Raw genomic sequence first — 18,255 nt, forward strand, 5'->3', positions numbered from 1 at the left:
TAGATAGATAGTCATCTGGACATACTAACAGTAACAGTTAACATGCTGCATAAACAATTCTTTATCTTTGGATCTTCGTTAATGAATGGTTAAAAGAAAGACTCTTTAAATATCGCTCTTTCTACATTTCCCATGAACAGCTTCAACAAGAAGAGATATCCAAAGCTTGACAGGCCTGCCCTCCCCATGTTAAGGCTGCTTAGCCATAATTTGACAATCAGTGTTAGGAGGAAGTGTTTAGCAATTAGTCAGTTATAGCCAGTGGCCACAAGTGGAATCGACAGTTTGCAAAAGACAGCATTGGCAGTTTCATTCTTGATTCTCAAGTAACACAGTTAGTCTTATAATTATGCTTTTTGCTTCTGAGAGTTTATTCCATTATGATGCAGCATTAGGAAGCAGCAAACAAATTGAGGTATTCCACCGTTAACAGCAAATATTTGTCCTTGTTTTCCCATTTTGTACACAATCTCCTGCTCCTGCTGTACAGTCTATTTTTTACTTTGTGCTTTCTTAAAACAATGTCTTACTTTATATTCACTTTTTGTGTTCAAGAAGTACTTGTGGGGAAAAAAATGATTTGTAATGTATTTTGTTCTGTTTGCCCTCCACCCACTGACTCAGCAAGTGTTCTTGGCTCATGCAATCTCATTCACATAAAGATGGAAAGAAAATTTAATGGGGAGAATAGAAACTCCTGGAGTTAATGAGAAACATTTGAAATATGCCCGATAAGCGGAGGAAGACCTGTTATACTTCTCAGTTTTCCACTGGCATTCATTACCCAGTGTATTCAGTCAACCCAGCTTCTCATGCGTGCCTGTGTATTCCCATCTGACACTTGTTGGTTGATCGAGTCCATTAGATTATCTCTGTTCATTTCCTTTTCTTGAGATTGGGGAGTCACTTCTGTCAGCAGCAGCAGGACGGTTCAAACACAATGGGAGCGCCGGATTTGGCTTGACAGGGCTGCATTTCATTTTCAGGATCAGGGAGCTTCACCTGACGCAAACACCACCTGGGCTGTTGGCCGTGCTGTTTGTGTTCACCTGTGTCTTGCAAGAAAAATAAAAAGCCGCTGCTTGTTTCCTTGTTACATGGTGGCCAGGAAACACGGGGGCTTGTTGAAGCAAACAGAATGCAGATGCTTGTGGTGTGGGAAAAAGCAATGTGGATAGCAGAGGCACAAGCAGATGAAGGGATGGGGGGATAACAAGCTCTTTGCCAACCAGGCAACCATGAGTGCTATTTCTCTGCTGGAGTGAATGCAACAGGCCTGGGTTTTTCAGCCTGACTACTGGAGCATGTGAACACACATCTTCCCCACCATGGGAGAGGAGACTGTCATGACAAAGCCAATGTCTTTGCCTTTTTTTTTCTTTTACTGTCCTTTCCTGCTCCTCATCTATGTCTCTGTCTCATCCTGTCCTCATTCCTGTCTTGTTTGTGCTTGCTCTCTGTTTGGCTTTCTTTATTTCGCTCCCATTGTATATAACACAAGGTGACATTATTTCCCCTCTTTTTTTCAAAATGGAAAGAAAAGCATCTTGGTGATATGTAGTCAAGGCTGGCTGTCGAAGCTTGGAATATTTGCCACCTTTCAAGGAAATCCTAATTGAAAACCCTGGCTCTGGAGGTACAACAAATGAAAATGAAACCAGAAATGAATACAGATGTGATCTCATATGTAACCGTAAACAGCTTTCTTGAATGGTGTGTCTCAATATGAACAAACAAAACAGAAAATTGTAATATTCCACTTAAATTTATCTTTTGTGTATTAAACTTACCCCCTGTAGTGGTGAAAAGTGGAATTAGGAAGTAGCTCCTTCACAGATGGTAAAAATAAATAAAAAATAGAAACAGCTCCTGCAATTAACTTCATGCACTTCCTGTCACTAACCCTGTCTGCTTTTTGCAACACAAAATGTGCAAATTTTACCAGGTGAAGTCTGCTGAAGTCACTGCTCATGGTGCAGTCAAAGTGGGCAGTCAAACCACCAGCATCAGGTTAGGCAATGAGTGAGCTAAGACAAGGTCATACAGTATATGACGTAGTGAATATTTTCATTGTTTCTGGCCACCTGATCTTCTTTTAACGCTGTTTTTGACTTCTGCCAAATCCTGAGTAAAATATCTTACTCCATAGCTGCTAATTGTTCAAAAACAAATTAAGAGCCAAAAAATGCTGTAACTCACCTTTTACAGTTATTATAGCTAATGTTAGCAATTAATTGCCAATTTATGCATCCAACAAACACACAGCAACATTCACTTTTAATCACTTGGTCATATTTCTGGCCACCTGACCAAACTTATGGCATACTTACACCAGTCCCGGTTACCTTGTACTGTGCCCGTGCTTGATGGTCCCCCTCCCCACTTCCCCACTTCTCTATGCTTATGTTACACTAGCTTGGGCAGGGTCAGTGTTCACTGTGGATGCATACTGTGTCTGAGTCCAACTGATCTGTGCCCCAGCCCACCTCTTCAAATCCAAGATTCATTCTCCTCTAAATTCGGCTTTTGATTTCCCCCAGTTAGTGGGTAGCGATGTCAGTCTACTGTTCGTAAGATTTCTAAGTCGGATTTGTGGGCTGTTGTGCTAAAAGATGTTGGCTGATAATTCTCTGTGTGTTTTCAGCAGCATTTCAGATACTCATACAAATATTTCATATTGTTTTGGGTCAGTGAGAAATTAATGGCAGCTGGTAGAGTTTTAAACCTCAGCCTCCATGCAGTGTATATTACAGTTTATTATGGTGGCCATGCTGACAGGGTGGATCTCCTCTGACAGCCTTATTTCCCTTTTGTGGAGGTTTTTGTAGGTGCAGATCCGAGTGTGAATTGAGAGCACAGCCCGAGCTGCCACGGCTCTCCCGCTCTGTGACACACAGACCCGCTGAATGCCAGCAAGTTGGTGTGTCATTAGGATTCGGATCAGGATGCTGCTTCAGTCGACACAAACTGAGGTGAATGAACATGTCTGTCTGCAGCGAGACGTTTCTCTTTCAGAACCTGCTGTGACACGTCTGGAGGGAAATTGCTGAGAATGACCTCTGTACTTGTCTGTTATCTACACCTCTTCTCAATCTCAAGTATTTACCTAGATTTTTTCCCCTCCTCTTTAAGGGCTCTCTGTTTCGAGCTTCTTGAGGAAGAATGAATGTCAGTTTGCTCTCATGATGAGCTTTGCAGAGGCAATATTGCCTGACGCTATATGAAAGATGCCACGAGTTCATGATAAACTTTCAGTAACATTGATTATTCACACAGATGCAGAAGATTGTCCTTGAAGAATGACTGTCTCTGCAGTGTTGGCAGCCAGTGTCACTAACCACCAAGTCATAATTTTGCTTGCGTGCAAAATTGCATCTGCAAGCATGACAACATTTTCAACACACTGTATATCAGTGAGGATTAAGACAATTTATATATGGAGGGTGTATGCGGTGGCACCGTGCTCTGCAGTATCTCCTCGTGAGGAAATATGAGAAAAAAATAAAATACCTAAAAAGAGAGTAGGGTTGATAAAAACCTGTTACAGTAAATTATTCGAAGTCTAACCCTCTGGAAGACAAGTTCTAAGCTGCAACTCAGCAAGATTGCCATTCCTCCCCCGTAATCTATTTAACCCTCAGGGAAACAGGAGAGGTATGGGCTAAATTAGTGTAATCTGAATGAGGGGTTTCTTGAATATGGTGGTTTCAGCCAGTGAGGGAATGTATCTGCCTCTAGCTCCTGTGGCCTGATAGACAATGAGGATATGACCATCTGAATCAATACAGCCAATCCACCATGATTAGGTCATCCATTAGTTCACTTGATCTTTCGACCCTCTTACATTGCATCTGATCAAAATGTAATCACTCAATACTCGCTGGACGATTAGTCCAAATCCCTGCTCCTCATAGAGGAAGAGCAGGAATGTTTTGATGCAGCATATGCAAAATAAGCTGGGCTTTTGTATTTTGGTCATGGTGCCAGAGTCAGGGGGACATCAACTCCCCGGCCTTGTCCCTTGAACATCAAGGCCCCTCTGCTGCCTCTGATCCCCAGCTCTCTGCAAACCCCTGTGAACTCCATGTTGTGAAATGCATGTCCACATACTGTGCGCTATGCTAAAAACCCATACTGGCTGAGCTTTGCTGAAACAAACACTGCTCCTGATGTGTCTGAGCTTAACAGGGAAAAAAAAATCAATCAACAGAAAGAATTAAAATAAAATAAAAAAACAATTAAGGGGGGCATTTTAACTTGTGTGCAAATGTCTCTGTGCAATTATAGAGTGGAGAAGAAGTCAGAGATGAATTAGAACAACCACTAAATGGAATTCAGTTTGAGGATAAATCAGGATCCCACTGTCAAGATCACGGTGTGAAAAAGGTCACTTGCTTTGAATCATTGCTCCGCCACCACTAAAAGAACCCGAAGGCCGACGCAGCGTAGTGAATTCTATTTTCATAAACTTAAAAAAACTTGAATCAAAATTAATTGAACTGGGAGTGTGAGGACATTTCCATATTTCACTGTGGATTTTCTTACCGAATCTGCATAATGAGGAGAACCAGATCATGTGTGGCTATTTCATCATTATTCTCCTGTTCTTGTTTACTGTGCCCGTGCCCCTGTTTAGTGTTCTGTCTGGGTGCCGTTGTTCTGAAAGGCTAACATATGTTATGACAGCTCTTTAGCTGTGAGCACAGCAACATGTTTTCTTTAAATGTTCACTGGGGAAATCAATACCTTGTTTAGAGCTGAAATTGGCCAGTCAATGTTACAATCATCTGTTTCCAATGACAGTGAAAGGCAGTAACTAGAATTAGAATGTCAACTGTCCGTTAGTGGGTCAGAGATTGACCAGCAATTAACATCATTGATCAATTAATCCACTTATTTTGCTTTATCAGCCCATATATGTCAGTGTTTTATGTTTCAGTTACAGTAGTAATATCTAACCAGGTGGAACTTCTGCACTTGCTGAGATGCATCTAGTAACAAATATTATGCAAAAATCAAACCTGGTTGTCCTTGGAGGTCATATTTTATTAATGCTCCATAAGCTGCTACAGTAACACATCCCTGTTTTTCTTGTTAGACTGTTAACAAAAAAGACCCATCAAGTTGTGTGTCACAGGGGAGCAGATAACTGTAGGCCAGGTGAGTGGAGGTCAGAGCATCCTAATGGGTGGTAGTGGTGGTGGAGGGGGGGAAGGGTGAAGGAGATGTAATGGAGGCACGAGCGGTTAAATGCCGGGGCCGGCCGTGAGATCCGGAGGGAGCAGGATGCGGGCCACATCACCTCGGGCATCTTCTGACCGCGGCTGATTGATGGGGAAGAGCTGACGAGCCAAGCTCCCAATGTCACTCTCCAATTAAATAACTCTCACCGCTGAACCCCCCCCCCCCCGCAGCCTCACTCCTTCACACTCCTCTCCCCTCCTCCTGCGATAAACCTCCCCTTTTTCCTCCCTTTCACCTCTCCCTCTATTATCACATACCCACTCTCCCTCTGCACTCTGTCTCCATACATCCATTAAGTTGAATTCTTACTTAGTCCGGCTTTATAAACTCTCCTTCCTTCTATCTCTCCTTCTCCATCCTTACATTCCCTCTATTCGCTCCTCTTCCTTTGCCTCCAACAACATTATTCTGCCTTTCAATCCACTGGAGTTTACTGTAGCTTATTATATTCTACCTGTGCATTGTCCAACGTCTCTAATTTCAGCTTTGCTAACTGCTCTTCCAGGTATGACAGACAGAGGCTGCTCTTTCTATTAGTTTGGGTCAGTGCTCCTTTCCTAAATGACAGAGCAGGGAAGACAAAAAACAGCAGCAGCACTGTTGTAATGTATTCTCTCAAAAAAATGCACTGAGCATGGAAGAAAATACAAAGAATGCATAATGCATCTGTAGCTAATGCCCTGGTTTATATTTCAAGTGAAATATAATGTAAAAACAGATGTATATACTTTGAAAAAAACACCTGCATGAAAACAAACAAGTTCAAACTATTTACCCTGGCAAGGCTTGAGGAGAATGTTTTTATTATTAACCAGATAGTCTGGTGCATGCTGTATGTTTACTGTCACTAATTAGGAATGTAACTAATACTGGTTCCTTTCAATGGTCTGTGAGCATAGAGGTGCTGTAGTTTAGAGAGAGGGCCCGGCCTCATGCTGCATTCTTCTGTCACCTCTGGAGCTCAGTTTGCAGCTAATTGGATGAAAAACAAAAACTGGGAGACACACATGCAGAAGTGCATTAGAAAAACTGGATATTTAAAAATTCTGTTTGGAGAGTGTGAATTATGTAGGAAAAATCAAATTAAACACAGATGTCAAATACTGTAGAACCTTGAATGAGAATATACATAAGACTCAACTTTTTTCCTCTTTTTTTGCTCAAACATCAAATGTAATCCTCTCTTGATTTCTTTGAGGATTTAATTAATTCTCAAGGTGAATGTGGGGATGCTAAATTCCTCTCACTGGTTGAAGGTGTCAAGTATTTTGTATTGATTTTCTTTTCACCAAGCAAGGCAATCATTTAGCAGTACACATGCCATCTGCTGCCAAAAAACTTGGCAGGTTTGGAAATTCGGCTCTTCATTCCCTCTGCCAAAAACGCTGCGTGTGTTCTCTGGCTCCCTCCTCGCCAACTTATTCTGGTCAAACTATTTCGATGGGCTCTCTCTCTCTTTCTCTTTCTCTTTCTCTCTCCACTCCAGTCGGCGGCGAGGAAGATTTGGCTCAGATGAGAGCGTTTTCCTGTCTCGTCCGGCGCCGCTGCTCTGACTCCTCGCTCGCTGCACGCGTCCCCCCACCCCCTGTTGCCTATGTAAAAGAGAGAGAGGGGGAGAGATAGATACATACCCGAAACCCTGCAGCTGGGGTTCCCTGCACAGAGGCAGCACTGCGTAGGATATACGAGAGAGAGAGAGAGAGAGAGAGAGAGGGAAGGAGAGAGAGAGAGTCAGACTTGCCACATCCCTGCCAAGGGTGAGCATTTTACGCGCGATTCAGTCGCCGATCTCCAACAGCCCCTCTCCGCCACCAGGACTAATTTCATCATGAAAACTTTTAAACTCTTTATTTCGACATAAGCTGTTTTCCTCCGTTTGATGCGTGGAGAAAAAAAAAGCTTCAACTTTTACCACCAGACACCATCCGTGCGGCGGTGAAGTTATTCCATCTTCTTTTGGTGAGTAGTGATTCCATTAGATTTCAAAGCTCAGTGAGGAGGTATGTGTCGAGTTTTTTCCATCCCCACAACGCGTCTCAGTTCATTTATGGTCTGCTTAGCTATTCTGTGCATTTTTGTCCCGCCGCTTATTCTGTAATTAGTATTCCGTGGACACAGGTTTCCTGCGGCGTTCGCTCACTGAGATGTTTGCTGTCGGTTTTTTAGTCTCCCCCCCGATTCCCCATCATGTGCTTTATTTGCCACCATCCTCATCCTCCGTCCTCATCTGCTTTATTTCTCCAAGCCAATGAAGTTGTTGAGATGTTTAATCGATCTGTGTTAATGATGCGAGCTGCTGTTTTTTTTTTTTTTATTGGGAAAACGTCTCCCATTGATTCGGGAACAGGTGCGTCCCTACGAACTTTTTTTCTCTTTCGCAGGTGTTGACAGTTAATGCGCAATGATTGATGCTTAACAGGAGGGTTAAAGCAGTCAGGTCACATCAGTGCGCAAAGAGCCGACGAGAGTGGGGGTGTGGGGGGTATACCTGCTGATTTACACTGCAAAGAGTCCATGTCAAAGAGTCTCTGAGTGCAGAGCTGATCTGCACAATCTTCTTATTAGTGAACAAGTGGAAAAACTGCACCCAGACTGCAACATGAACTCACTTTCAATCATATCAGGAATTAGGAATTTTCTAAAATTAAATAATCTGCCCTTTTCATGTTGTGATACCCCACATGTCTCAGGAAATTTGCAAGCTGCAGTGGGAATAAGTGGAAGCATCCCAAAAACTAAGGACAAAAAAATGACATTAGGGGTCAATACACAATAAAACATCTTATAAAGATGGATATTTTTTGCAAATGCAAGTTTATTTTCAGCAACATGCATTAAATTATGTGGGTTCCCTGACTGTGCAGAATGATTTACTGGTGCTCCGTGTAGTTTCTAAAGCTCTATACTCACCACAGTGATTGGAATATACAGCATGATTTAGTATTTAGCATCAGCAGTAATTATCTGAACATTTCTTGCTGTATTATCATGCTGCTGCAGGGTAGGGAGGGATATTTTTTAATCTCAGTTTAAAGACTTTTTAAAAACATTATTCCAGCAACTCTTTCTAAAAGAAAATTCATTACATGGACAAGACTGTTGCTTTTTAACAGGGGAAAATGAATCAAAATGAATGACCTTTTTAATTTACTGTATAGTTGCTGTGTGGAAGACAAGATGGAGCTTCATTCTGCAACTCTAGCATATTTTCATGAGTGATTTAACATCAACAAAAAAGGCACATTCCTGTTTTTGTTCACACACAGGTCTTCTAATAAACTACATAAGCAGAGGAATCACTGTCATCTACAGCTAGACGTCTCTTTACAGATGTTGCAATGTGTCTCTTTTTTTTCCGCGCATCATGAGAAACGTACACAGTGTCAGTCAGCTTCAGATCTACTAGCAAGGGATGCGGGATGAATTCAAATGACTGTGAGATGAGGTGTTAGAAATCAGTGAGTATTGGGAGACCACCCTTCAAACCAGAGGACTGAGGTTCAAGCTCCTGCGTCAGCAAGACTCTAGCCTTCGTGTACTCTGAGTGTCCTTGAGCAAAAACGATGAAGACCCTCCAGCTCTTCTTGTTGTCGCTCCATGCAGTGGTTGACCCTGTGCTCTCATTTCCGCAGAAACAGACAAACAAGGAGGGGAGATCAGAAAAATCAATGCAGTGCGATTTTATGTATATCTCATTAAAAACAGAGCTTCAAATGTCTCTAAAACACATAAAAGAGTTAATTTACATGCTGTTTTCCTTCAGCAAATTATTCTAAATCAAAGAGAATATACTTAAATGACTCTATAAACTGCCTTTATCTAGTGTTTTAAAACCATAATTAACACTTTATGTTGTATACTGGCCCATAAGTGACTCTGCGCTGAACATGCACAATGATCGAGGAGAATATGGATCAGAGGAAGCATGTGATTGGTTACAGAGCACTGTAGCACTGGTAATCCTGTTGTGAGACTGGCAAATGGGATTAGGACACTGTGTGTAAGAGAAACAGAGCCTGGGGATGACTGGGAGGCTTTACATTCACAGCTTTATCTCATATTTTCACTTAATTTAACGTCATCACTTTGACACTGGCCAACAGTGAAGTCTGCCCCCTCCTCCTCCCCTCCTCACAGCAACTGGAATATGGATTCTGACCATTTTGAGATGCTGATACTATTTGACAGAATCAGCCAAACAGTGATATTTTGTGCTGATATCTGAATATTTTTAAATGATAAGAAAAAAGTGTTTTTTTTTTCTTTTCTTCCCTTTTTTTTGTCTCTGCAGGGTGGAAAAGCAACTGAAGCATTTAGAGCATTTGGCACCAAAACACTGCCAGTGCTTTAAGGCAGTGTGACCCACCCCAGCTATTCAACAGAGGGGTAAAACTGCCTTTAAATGAAGAATAATAGATAGTTTGATATCTGGTGGTGGAAGCATATTCCCTATGTTTTCTCACATTTGTGCAAATCGTCGAGGTTGCCCTTTTTTAGTTACATTTTTCCCGGTTTTTGGCTGCACATCAGACCTGGTTTTTTACCTCTGCACAGTCCGAAACACTACTCCCACCCAGTGAGGTGATTCATCACACTAACCTGGGACATCTTCATTTGGTTTTTGCCAAAGTTTCCTCTGTTTTGTTGTCACGTCGTTGAATGTTTTCCTATCGGCACTACGTTCCATTACACTCTGCTTTCTGTCAATCACCTGACCCCAACAGGAAGAGGAAATGGGAAAGCGGTCATCATGAAACACTCCTGTCACATCCATCTCTTTGTTTTGCCGGCAGAGCAGCTAATTTCAAGCTAGATTTGACGCTGTGCGCTTTAATTTTTTAAAATGATAAACCATTCAAATGTATTGAATAAATGGATTTCGCTGCAGCACGAACTGCCTCGTAATTTGAACAAATCAACTCGACAGTAAATCAGCAAAAACTCATTTAATAAAAAGCCAATACCTCTCTTACTGGGGCAGACGACTGCACCCGCAACTACATTAGTGTTATCTCCTGCTGTCTCTATGTGACTCCCATCTCCTCTAGTGTTTAGTGAAATGAGAGGCATTAACTTGGCCGCTTGTCTCGAACTGACCCTGCGCCGATCTCCTCTTCCCACAATACCACCACTGCAACCTGCCTTCACAACTCGTGCTGCCCTGCAGCCAGATCTGCTCCACTTTCCACCTCTACCATTAAATTGCCATGCAGAGGCAGTGACTTTGAATCTGTGTGTAAATGTGTGTGTGTGTGGACATTCATGTGTTGTAGCCTTAGTGTGTGTTCTTGCTGTGTTCTCGTTCACATTAAGGGCTGCAACTTATGATGTGGTTTAATGAGCAGATTGTTATTTCGAGTCATTGTTTAGTCTGTCAAAAAATGGCCATCACAACTTCATAGTGCCGAAAGGGACGTCCTCAAATGTCTTGTTTTATTTGACAAAAAAGTCCAAATACCCAAAAACATTTACTCTACAGTGATACATGGTAAAGAAAAGCAGGGATTCCTTTCATTTTAGAGGCTGGAATTAGAGAATATTTGGCATTTCTTTGACTATTTTTGCTTGAAAAAATGGCGATTAATCGATGTTCAAAATGGTTGCTGGTTATTTTTCTGTGGATCAACTAACTGATTAATCAACAGATTGTTTCAGCGTTATTTGTGTTAGAGGCAAAAGCAGATGAGGATGAGTGTTTCCACAGCTTCATGGCTTCTTGGATAGAGCTTTGCCTCACAGGGGGTTGTGTGCTTTTTTGCTTCTTGACTGAAAGTTCCCAAAAAAAAAAATCAAGAATTGGAATATTTGGTGGTGATATTTAATATTTTCTCACATGATCAGCTTGCTTCACAATAACATGTCTGCAGAGGTGAGAATCATACTGTTATTTATTTCCGCGTTAATTATTAGCACTGTGGGTACTGACTTCGCCATGGAGGAGTACATTAAATCACTTCCACAGGATGTGTTGGTGTGCTGTTTTTTTTTGTGGTGTGTTTTTTTGTTTTTTTTTTGTTTTTTTTTTGTTTTTGCTAGAGGCTCGGGGGAGGGGGGGGGGGACAGAGAGGAAGTAAGAGAAGAGAACTGGAGAAATCTGTGTGGGAAGAAAGAGGTCACTGTATGCCAAAGCAATTACCTTCCTCGTCCGGGACCCTGACAATACTCAGCATTGAGGAGAGAGAAAGAGAGAGGTCAGCGAGGAAATAAATATACGTGCGGGCGAGCTCTCAGTTTTCTAAACGTCTGCTTTCAGAGGACCTCCCGAAGTTTAAATGCCATTTCTGAGCCAGTATCATCCCTGAGATGTTGCATAAATTTGCCAGAGTGCTTTGCTGCACATCATCCCTTCAAAATATTTATTGAGGGGAATTTGTCGAAGTCATTGTTACATATCAAATTAGACAGATAATACTGGCAATATTATGAAGTTTGTGTAATTGCTTAAGTGCTCATGACTGCCAGGATGTGTTGTGACATGAAGAGCATTATCTGTCAGGAGCTGATGCTTTTTCTCTACTTTGACAAGTCCTCATGTTCTGGCATCTTTGGCAATGTGTGTGTAGGGGGGGTTGGTGGTGGTGGTGGTGGATCTGTCACAGCATGACGACGGCGAGGGAGACAGATCCCCCTCGCATGCACCCGGGCCGGCAAACAAACTGCTCGGGAGTAGAGGTCAGGAGCGCTCGGGCCATCATGCTGCTGACAGCTCAGATTTATTTTTAATCTCGGTGATGAGAGCTCGCCACACAGATCATGTGGCTTGTTAGCGTTGAGTGGCCAGTCCCCCTTCAGCCCCACCCGCCACCATTATGCCATGATCTTATACAAAAGGAAAATGTGACAAAATAATGACCTTGGTGAGGTAAAGCCTGGATAATTGGGAGCCAGCTGAATGGCGTTTGATTGTTATTCCGCGCAGCCACTGTTGTTTCATTCGCTGTGAAATCTCTTTTGCTTGTGTGCTTTGAGAAGCCAGGTCATTTTCCCCTCCATCTTACCCTTATTAACATTTTGACCTCACCCAATTTCTCTCCAGTGTGTGTAGGTGAGAAGTGTGCCTGTGAAGGACGTTATGTTGATTGTATTTACTGTCTATTCATTTCTGACCAATTTCTTTATGATTGGTGAAAAATGTCATTATCATTGCATCAGCAGGCACATCACTTGCTGTCTAAAGTGACAGCGGTCACACAAGCAATTTTGCTGACAGTACTTTCTCTCTTCTCTCCTCTATGTCTTTGTCTCTCTCTGTCCCCCCACCCCCTCCCTCCCTCTCTCTGTTCTGATAGGTGCCAATTATACAGCCCTCCGTGTTGAAGCCTCCCCCGGTCGCCATTGACCCTGTTAGCCAGCTTTAATGTCAACTCCCTGGCTCCAAAGTGGAGGGAATTACCCCACTTTTAGTCTCCAATGAGGAAAAAAGAAGAGCAACACAGCAAAATGCAGAGCTTGACTCTTTTTCAACCCATGCGTTCTTTTCAGGGTCTGACTGCTCTTGCTTTCTGGTGAAACACAGGGTCAGGACTGTGTGGATAAGACCCTGAGGGTTTTGACATTTCAGCTTTTCTGCCTTTTTTTTTTTTCTTTTTTCTTTTCTACATTTTTGCTCCTCTGGCCTCAGTGCCTTTTGGAGGGGGGCCCAGATGATGATGGGGTGGTGTTGCTCAGGCATATGCAGAGCCCTGGCTCTCCTGGCACTCCTGTCTCCCTTGCGGGAAAGGGGCTGCTGGGGGCTGAATCCCAGCTCTGGGGATCTGGAGAAGTCCCCACACTCTGATCCAGACCCCTGGGAGGTCCTGCACAGGCACAAACGCAGCTGGGTATGGAACCAGTTCTTCGTATTGGAGGAGTACACAGGAAATGAACCACTCTATGTTGGCAAGGTAAGTGATCTGTGGCTGTCAGCATTAGCATGGCTTAACAGTGTATTGTTCCAGACACAAGAGAGTGCATTTGCAGAAACAATAATTTTTGACTGAACCTATCTCTAGTTAAAAAAAAAAAAAAAAGCCAAAAACAACAAAAAAACTTACCCTATTTTTGCAGATCTGGTGCCAGGTTTGGTGCACCTGTACAGCAATACACATATCAATAACCTCTTAGCATAATGACCTGCAAAATCTGGGACACAGCAGAGTTTTACAGAGTTGTATATATTCCCAGTGCCCTATATAATGTTAAACAAATGAAAAGACAAAACGCAGACAGTGTGGGAAGGTATTCTCTGTTTCATTCCAGCCAGGCTGAAGTATGTGCTTATACAAATGTGCAGTTTTAGTTTAGAGGCCGATGTTTGACATGACAAGGTAATTTGCATTCTAATCAGCAAGGTATATATATTGCTGAAATATGTCTTTGTCCAATCCAGTAGGTGTTCTGCTAAGGTACACGCAGATTGAGCAAAGTAATGCATGTTTTGGCAGGTATATAAGTATGAAACCCTCCCAATGACATTTAAAGCAAGGCGCAAATGGCATAGTTAACGTGAGGGCACATTGACATAGTGTCTAATCATGCATTTATGAGATACAGCAACACTGCTGTTCTGCTATGGCTCACATTTCCTCAGGTAAAGACCAGTGGAGGGAGAGGGATTTAATTACATTTATAAAATGAAACTTTATTCAAAAGCAAAAATGTAAATATGTGTTATATAATACAGGATACAAATGTGCTTATATGTGCTTAAAGCTACACTGTATTGTGTTAATATACACATTTAATACACAAAGGCAATTCAGAGTGTTTTACAGTACAGTGATTGTATTTTTTGAATGTACTTACCTGCATATCAGCATCTTAACATGTTACTATTTCAGGTGGTGATGGTGAAGCTATTAACTACTTTATATATGACTGAGTAGTTCAATGTAAAACATGTAACTGTACATGTCAAAAAATGTGTCATAGTAAAAAGTACATTAATTCCCACTGAAATGTAGTAAATGTACAAAGTAGCATAAAATTGAAATGGTCAAGTACAAGTAAATCAAAATGTACCCAGAGCACAGAAACTGCACTTTACATTCTGCTACTGAAAATAACCAGTAACTATAGATAAATGTCAAGGAGCCAAAACAACAACCTCAGAACTCTACTGTAATTTCAATCTAATCAAGATCCACAGCTTGTAGTTTTTTTAAGATCAAATACTAGGCACAAGTACCTCAACATGCACTTGAATAAATGTACTTAGTTACATTCTACTACTGAAAGTAATTATCAATTATAGGTGTCAAATAAGTAGCTGTACAAGGTTGAAGACAATTGAAATAGTCAAGTTACAAGTTACCTCAAAATGTCCTTCAATACAGCACCTGAATAAATGTACTTACTTACACTCCACTACTGGAAGAACTAGTACGTAGAGTAGAAGAGTAGAAGAAGAGTAGAAGAACAAAATAACATAAAATGGAAGTAAGATACAGGCACAAGTACCTTGAAATCTGAATAATTATACTTAGTAACATTCCACTAGTGGAAATAGCAAAAAAATACAGATGGCAAATATTATATGCAGTTTGATTTAAAAAGTGTGATTTCCCTCTGAAATGTAGTGGAGTGGAGGTAAAAAGTAGCATAAAATGGCAGTACCTGGGTCAAACAGGTACCTCAAATCTCGGCTGTAATACAAATCTAATTAATCCACAACTTCATGTCAAAGTTGGCTGTTGTAAAATCGTTTACAACACAGGGTTTGGTGTGCGCAAATGTTGCTCCTCTGATTTCAGAACCACAGTGTAAATGGACAGCTCCTGCCTGGAGAATGGCTCCAGTGTGTGCAGTGTGCAGGGCCAGATGGGTCTTGGATTGGTCTCCAGATCCCTGTTATCTTGGAGAATTTTCTGGTCTTATTATTAAATTAGTTTTCATCTTTCCGCTCATCTGCAGGATAATCATCTCATCTGCATGTATTTGCCGGGTCTGCTCTCGCAAGCCCATTTCCTTGCTGTCTCTGAACTGGATTATCGTCTCCAGCTAGAATTAGGATACATTTGACTGTCCTATTGTTCTCCTCTCTATTTTTGCCAGAGGGATGCTGGAGGAAAGCATCTAAATCAGAATGAGCATGTTTGTGACACTGCTGGAGTTCAGCTAAAGGTCATTTCTTGTCCGAGCATCAACGGTATCTTAAAATACTGCCGGACATCTCTTACATCTGACTAGTGGAGGGAGAGTGTTTTTGTGCTTGTGAACATCTGTACTGTGTTCTCTCATTCAATTGTTTTGTCCTTGTCCTGTGTTGCTCATTTGAAAGTTAAAGAGGAGAGGCTAGTACAGTGGAATTTCGAGTGCCTCTTTCCTTTTACACATGCTCGTGTCTGATTGCTTTTCTTGTTAGTAAATCCCACAGGACGTGAACAGACTGATTACTTATTCATAGATGTGTAGAGATCTGCTTATCCACATGGAATATACACAAACTAATTTGCCAGCCCTTTTCTAACAGGTAGTCTTTTTGTTTTTTCCTTTTATATATATTTATGACTTTATCGTGGAAATACCAACAGTCTAGGGCACGCATAGCAGCAGGCATGTAAAAAGTCAGACTGGCTACATCTGTACATCTGACCTCGTGCCCAAGCTCAGTCTAACCCTTTCAGAAGTATGAAAAATCAGATTCATTTACTCCCCGCAGGCTGAGCAGGCTGCCTGGTAGCTTGAGAAGCTGTCATATTATTTGCTCCCTTAGATCATAGTTGTCACATAGTGTGTGTTTGTTTGGTATCACAAGGGCATGCCGCCGCTGTAAAAAGTCTGGACGGGACACCCTGACCCTCGTGACTCAGTGTGAGCGACATGGAAGGTCCTGCCATGTCAACAAAATGACCTTACTAGAAATGAATTCTTTACGTAGCTGCTGCTGCAAAAAAAGAGAAAATAGATGCAGGTGAATGTAGTTTTTCATACTAAGCTCTAAAATTTAGCAGGTTATAGGCAAAAATGCCCAAATGACGTTACCAGTAATTTCTTTTGTCAGATGTATCTGAGTATCTAATATGACAAACAACAGGAACCTGTGTCCAAACAAAGGCACAGTCGCTGCACAATTGTGGTCATTTGTTTGGCTGGAAGCAAAGGGAAATATGATACAGTCAGTAGGAAATGGGAAGTCATCACTTTGGCCCTGGCTGCTCCCTTTGCATCTGCATTCTGCTTGGCTTTAATGCATTCTGTCAGATTCTGAATTTCACAACCAAATGTCTCATTATGCCTTGGCACTCTGCCTCGGGTAAGTGTACTGGCCTGGAATCAGCTGCAGTCGCATCAAGCCAGCGGAAACATACATTTAAGAGCCTCAGACTGCTGAACGGCCCCAGCCGCAAATTGGTGACACATGTATTTAAACATGCGAAAAACACTGGAGCAACTGATCCACTTAACAAACACTTAGAGGTAAACATGATGTGATTAAAGATTTCTGTGGGATATTCATGTGACTAAATATTTTCAGGTGTTGAAACATACCAATTTCTAGATTCTGCTGAGTAAGTGATGTTAGACGTTGTGCCATTTTGTGCCTTGTTAAGGTGGCAAATCAATGTTTAGATTTTTGCTTTGTTAAGGTACCAACTCTCCTCGCTTTACACTTTGGATTCAATAACTTTTGTTAAGCTACTGCTACATGCTATTACGGTCTGATTTTCATAGATCTGTTTATGTTGAAGTGACTGGAGAAATTCACAGCCTCTGAGGTCAGAGTGCTGCTCCCCATCACGGGAGGTACAAGTGCACAGACACAGCCCTTATGCTGAGTCTCACTTATTTATAGAGATGTCTTCAAAATTGGCAGTCTGACTAACCATCCGAGTAATGGATGGACTTATTTCACCTTATAATTCAGGCAGCATTCAGGCGGTATTAGCACAGGCTCTCCTGCTACACTCGCAAAGGGATTTCTTCCTGTACAAATAAACGAACCTGAATGAGGAGCAAGAAAATGAAAAACATCTCTTGATGGAAGAATCTTTCATAGCTTGTTGTCAAATCTTCAAGTGTGACTGAGGTAAAAAAAAAGGAAATCACTTGTCTCAAACACTGCAGCGCAGGAAGCAGGAAATGTTTTTTTTCCCTCTTTGCAACAAGTGTTAGCATTTAATCATATTTATTGCAACAACCGTCAGACGTCTTTGTGAGCAAGCATCATGAGTAATTTCTGACCTGGCAGCAAGAACCTGGTGTTGTGCTTGACAGTAATTCAGTTTAATAATCAAACAATATGCATCATGGGCATCAGGGATAGTCCCACAGATAATTACACCGGAGCGAACATAACATGTTACTATGCAAGCTACTTCATTAGCATTCTATTAGATGTTCACTGTCAAATGGGTTAGAATCATAGAGCACAGGGTGTTGCTGCAAAGGTCAGTCTCAATAGCATCTGCTCACTCTCGCTGGTGCCGCAAACACGTTGGTGCAGCTGGGGGAGTGGTGGAGAGCAGCATGTCGAGCCAGAGAGGAGGTGATTTAAGCTGACAGGGGGGACATCATACACACGGTACCCAGGGACAAGAGCTCACAGAGGGGGAGAACTCATGAGGCATCCTGGGGGCCTCTGGGATGGTGGGAAAGCCTTTATCCAAGCCAGGGAATCAAAGAGGATAAAAACAGCAGCGTAAACTAGACTAGAGGGTAGTTATCAGCAGGGCAGGGGAAAGGACAGAGGAGGAACATTGTTTACACTTGCACTCTCTCTCACATATAGGGCCAGGGCTGGAGTAAACATTGGCAGGGCAATTTTTAGATGAAGTCCAGTAAAGTTCAAGTCCAGACGGAGGTCAGGACAAAGTCAAGACCGGCAATAAAATGTACAGTACATTTCTTCCAGATACTATAAAGTGTAACAGTTTCAACAGAGAAGTAGGTCTGTTTACACGTCTGCAGTCTACCCTCCATATCCAGCTAATTATTGCAAAGGGAAAATATCAAGCTATGGGCTCAGTCACACTTCTAATTCAGTTCTACTGAAGCCCATTCATCTTCATCAAAGTTGTAGAGTTTTGACTT

General features: G+C 41.9%; 1 protein-coding gene across 1 annotated transcript in view; it reads left to right on the top strand.

The window, feature by feature from the left end:
- The first annotated feature begins 6,936 nt into the window (after positions 1-6,936).
- LOC108900029 (cadherin-7) overlaps positions 6,937-18,255 on the top strand; it is an 89,101-nt gene continuing 77,782 nt past the window's right edge. The window contains 2 exon segments of the mRNA XM_051066851.1: positions 6,937-7,203; positions 12,534-13,127. Of these exon segments, the coding sequence (XP_050922808.1) occupies positions 12,888-13,127 (240 nt within the window). The 5' untranslated portion in view covers positions 6,937-7,203; positions 12,534-12,887.

This window comes from Lates calcarifer, linkage group LG24 (assembly GCF_001640805.2).
Source record: "Lates calcarifer isolate ASB-BC8 linkage group LG24, TLL_Latcal_v3, whole genome shotgun sequence".
NCBI classification, from domain to species: domain Eukaryota; kingdom Metazoa; phylum Chordata; class Actinopteri; family Centropomidae; genus Lates; species Lates calcarifer.